The 5,247-nt window shown below is 29.6% G+C and overlaps 1 protein-coding gene across 1 annotated transcript in view; it reads left to right on the top strand.

Annotated features, from left to right (window-relative positions):
- LOC107634593 (transcription factor bHLH137-like) overlaps positions 692–5,247 on the top strand; it is a 6,686-nt gene continuing 2,130 nt past the window's right edge. The window contains exons 1-5 of the mRNA XM_016338022.2: positions 692–716; positions 4,309–4,454; positions 4,589–4,774; positions 4,901–4,966; positions 5,128–5,196. Of these exons, the coding sequence (XP_016193508.1) occupies positions 4,398–4,454; positions 4,589–4,774; positions 4,901–4,966; positions 5,128–5,196 (378 nt within the window). The 5' untranslated portion in view covers positions 692–716; positions 4,309–4,397. The remainder of the gene's footprint in view (positions 717–4,308; positions 4,455–4,588; positions 4,775–4,900; positions 4,967–5,127; positions 5,197–5,247) is intronic.

The following is a 5,247-nucleotide window of genomic DNA, read 5'->3' as shown; positions in this document are numbered from 1 at the left end:
AGATAGGGAGATTCGAATTCGTAATCTCTTAATTGAGTATGAAAAAATTATACCATTTGAGATATAACTCATTGGCATATTGTTATTACTGTTAATTAATATTAAAAATACTAGTATTATTGTTGTTGTTGTTGTTGTTGTTGTTGTTGTTGCTTTTAATCACACTGCTGAGTCTGGTAAAAAATTTTTTAATCATCGAAAATTTTTGTGATGGACTTTTGTTTTGCTAATCAAACCTTGCGATAACTTACAATATAGTTGAATCTTGATTGAAGTTTTGCAATAATAAATTTTATCTTTATCGATGGGTCTGCTTCAATTAACGACCTGATAACATCTACAATTGTGTCTGAGTCCAACTTGGCATGATCTTGTGAAATCATCCCTATGGTGCACGTGTATTTGCTATTGTATCTCCTGATCTCCCAACAACCTTTCTCTCGAGTCAAACTAGCTCGGATAAGCCAATTGTATCCTGTGCCATACTCCTTGCATTTTGCGTAGAATGTCTGCGGCTCCGACTCATACACATTGTAATCAACTCCTCTAGCGATAGTGTAGCTTTCGATTGCATAGATCACCGACTCTCTAGAACCAAATTTCATTTCAATACTAAACTCACCATCTTCCACCACACCATTGCCTTCACTTATCAAATGCGAACCTCCGTTAGTCAGTCAAAGATAAACGAAGAAACAGTAGTGCTGATCCTTCACTTATCATTGCACTGCCGGATTGCATGCCTCATCTTTGTCATCATTTTCGCCATCAATTTCGTAGTTGGCTTCGAATTCGTCTTCACTATCATTGTTATCTTCATCCCAATCTATATCCCCGAGTTCATCCATATTCACTTTCTCGCCAATTACATCCAGTCCCAAATGTTGTTCAAATTCAACATACAACTTTATCATCGGCACTTGAAATCTTATTTGTTGATTAATACAGAACATCTGCTGCATGCATGCGTCCGTCAGTGATGGACATTATTTGAAATTGGATTAGCCTACCAAATACTTGTACATGATTCCTGTATAGAATATTGTTCATCCTATTTGAAATGTGACTTTAATTTGTATGTTCTCATAAAAACCATTTCACAACTCTATAAAACTAATGATGCATGGAATAACAAAAAAAAAAAAAGACATTCACAAATAAATGTCACTACTCCATCGCTCGTATTTGGTATGATCTCGCCGTTATAATTCACTCGCAAATTTGTAATACATTTCATAGTCTCAATCTCATATCACCCAAAATTTTTTAGGTTGCTTATTGTGAAGGAAAAAAAACACAAGTACGGTTGAATTTTATAATGACAATGATATTTATAGACAAGACTCTTAAATTAAAATATTTTATTTAAACAAAATATAGTCTACGTTTTATAAAAATACAACTTGCATTTTGTAGGTTTTATTTTTAAAAAATTTCAAAAATACAAAACGCAACCTGTATTTTGTGTTGTTTGAAACAGAAAAAAAAACAAAATAAAAAATGCAACTTACATTTTGCAGGTTTGAAAATAAAAAAATTTAAAACAAAACGTAACCTGTATTTTATGTTGTTCAAAAATAAAAAAAAATAAAAATACAAATTACATATTGCATATTGCATTTTGTATTGATATTATAATCGTATAAATACTTTAGGGTAAAAAATAAAAATAAGCCAAGGGAGAAAATAATTTACGTGAATAAGCCAAAGAAAATTGTTTCATGAATCCACCAATGCACGTTTATATGTAATTCGAACCAGTTTGGTTCGAACTCCATTTTTACATAATTCGAACCAGCTTGGTTCAAATTATACACAAACACACATAATTCGAACCAGCTTGGTTCGAATTATGTAGAAACACACGCACACACATAATTCGAACCAGCTTGGTTCGAATTACACACAAACACACACACTAATTCGAACTAGCTTGGTTCGAATTACACACAGTAATTCATTGTATAATTCGAATTATGCTGTTAAAAAATTAATAATTTATTAAAAAAATTTATTAAAAAAATTAATAATTTAAAAATTAAAAAATATATATTTTTATTTCATACGTTAAAAAAAAGCTAACAAAATATTTAATTACGAGACTTCTTTAAAATATTAATGAGCTATCAATTCGAATTCCATACAATACTTTTCTATCCATTTTTAATAGTTCATGAATATTTTTTAATAATTTTTTTAAATTATACTACAAAAAATATTTTATCCTATGCAAAACAATTTAAAAAAAATAGCTTAAAAAATGTTAAGAGTTCTATAAAAATTTGTAATGTTATAATAACTTAGGTAAATACATGCATGTACTCAAATTTTAAATAAAATACTCTACATAGTTAATAATAATTTAGAAATGAAAGAAAATATTTTATTCCATACAAAATAATTAAAAAATATATTTTATTCTATACAAAATAATTTTAAAAAATGGCTTAAAAGATGTTAGAAGTACTATAAAAATTTGTAATGTTATAATAACTTAGGTAAATACATGCATGTACTCAAATTTTAAATAAAATATTCTACATAGTCAATAATAATTTAGAAATGAAAGAAAATATTTTATTCCATACAAAATAATTAAAAAATATATTTTATTCTATACAAAATAATTTTAAAAAATGGCTTAAAAGATGTTAGAAGTACTATAAAAATTTGTAATGTTATAATAACTTAGGTAAATACATGCATGTACTCAAATTTTAAATAAAATATTCTACATAGTCAATAATAATTTAGAAATGAAAGAAAATATTTTATTCCATACAAAATAATTAAAAAATATATTTTATTCTATACAAAATAATTTTAAAAAATGGCTTAAAAGATGTTAGAAGTACTATAAAAATTTGTAATGTTATAATAACTTAGGTAAATACATGCATGTACTCAAATTTTAAATAAAATATTCTACATAGTCAATAATAATTTAGAAATGAAAGAAAATATTTTATTCCATACAAAATAATTAAAAAATATATTTTATTCTATACAAAATAATTTTAAAAAATGGCTTAAAAGATGTTAGAAGTACTATAAAAATTTGTAATGTTATAATAACTTAGGTAAATACATGCATGTACTCAAATTTTAAATAAAATATTCTACATAGTCAATAATAATTTAGAAATGAAAGAAAATATTTTATTCCATACAAAATAATTAAAAAATATATATTTTTTAATTTTTAAATTATTAATTTTTTTAATAAATTTTTTTAATAAATTATTAATTTTTTAACAGTATAATTCGAATTATACCATGAATTACTGTGTGTAATTCGAACCAAGCTAGTTCGAATTAGTGTGTGTTTGTGTGTAATTCGAACCAAGTTGGTTCCAATTATGTGTGTGCGTGTGTTTCTACATAATTCGAACCAAGCTGGTTCGAATTATGTGTGTGCATGTGTTTGTGTATAATTCGAACCAAGCTGGTTCGAATTATGTAGAAATAGAGTTCAAACTAAGCTGATTCGAATTACACATAAACGTGCATTGGTAGATTCATGAAGCAGTTTTCATTTTGGCTTATTCACGTAAATTATTTTCTCCCTGGCTTATTTCTGTTTTTTGCCCAATACTTTATAAATATTCATTTTATTGTATAACTAATATTTTTTCATACGGTAAAAAATAAACTGAAATAAAAGTCACTTGAAGGAGGGGAAGAGAGAGAGACAGAAAATTCAAGAAATTCTGTTTTTATAGAAAACAATTGGCAATTGGCAATCATGTGAGAAAAAAAGAAAAAAGAAGAGAATTGAATGAGTTGATTAGATTAGACCAGTCAAAAGTACTGTATGTATGTGCATGGGAATGGCTTACCTAAACTGCTTATAGAGATTGAAGCATTTTGGTGTCACATCCTTCACTCTCTCTTCATATATATATATATATATATACCTCTGCCCCCTCTTCCCAGTTTTGTTATCATCATCATCAATTCTCACTGCTACACCTGCCTTCCTCTGAGTCTGACCACCACCACCACCATCCCCCTATCATTTTCTTTATATTACTCCTCTCTTCCCTTCAAATGGAAGCTTTTTCTACTTTTCCTTCTTCTTCTTACCATAATCACTACCCAATTCTTCTTGACTCGTCATCGCTCTTCATCCCCAATAACACTACTACTACCCCTCCTCCAATAAAGCTTTATTCTTCTCTTCATCATGATCATCATATGATCAACACTACTGCTGATACTACTAGTCCCCATTATCCTCTTATTCCACCACCTAATCACCAACTCTTTCAACTTCATAATACTACTACTAATAATAATAATCAGCAGCTCCTTTTCTCTCACATAACCACAGCCCTGAGTCCTCTGTGGTTGAAAACGGTGACCAAGTCACTCAGAACACTCCTCCTCCTATTAACATGGCGGACAACAAGCGGAAAACTACCTCTAACTCCTCTTCCTTCAACAACAATAAGGTCAATAGTCTTGGCTCTCAAACTTTATTTATATAATATGTTATTCTTTAGTTGTTTTCACTTTTCAATAGTTTCATTATTTAGTTCCTAGACTTTATATATAATGTTAACAATTTCATCATATTATATTATAGGAGTTGTCAGCAGGGAGAGAAGGGAGAAGTAGCAAGAAACAAAGGAAGAGTAATAATGGTGGGAGTGGGGTGAAGAAGGGAGAGGAGAAGGAAAAAGAAGAGGCTCCAACAGCAACAGCAACAGGGTATATCCACGTTAGAGCAAGAAGGGGCCAAGCAACTGATAGCCACAGCCTTGCTGAAAGGGTACTATACCATATTATTAGCAATTAATTAATTAATGATGCTCTTCTTTTATATGGGTCCCCACCTTATGGTTAGGTACTCTGATTAATTCTCTAAATAAAATGACCAAAATGTTCATCATTGCAGGTGAGAAGGGAGAAGATAAGTGAGAGGATGAAGATGTTGCAACGACTTGTGCCAGGCTGTGATAAGGTGTGTGCCATGATCATCATTTTCCACTATCTAATTGTGTTGGTATTAATGAATTGTGATCTTTGGTTGAGAGCTGAGACACAGTAGTTACATGTTTCTATCAGTATCACCTCTTTTCTGACATGTCACTAACCTCATCATATGATTTGGTTCATACTTAGGTAACCGGAAAGGCCCTTGTGTTGGACGAGATCATCAATTATGTTCAGTCCCTACAAAATCAAGTAGAGGTATGTAGTGGTACCGCTAATAATAATAATATACACTCAAGTCAATCATAT

Source organism: Arachis ipaensis, chromosome B03 (genome assembly GCF_000816755.2).
Source record: "Arachis ipaensis cultivar K30076 chromosome B03, Araip1.1, whole genome shotgun sequence".
In the NCBI taxonomy this organism is placed as follows: domain Eukaryota; kingdom Viridiplantae; phylum Streptophyta; class Magnoliopsida; order Fabales; family Fabaceae; genus Arachis; species Arachis ipaensis.
The sequence above is the reverse complement of the archived record's forward strand: the minus strand, read 5'-3'. Positions and strand labels throughout refer to the sequence as shown.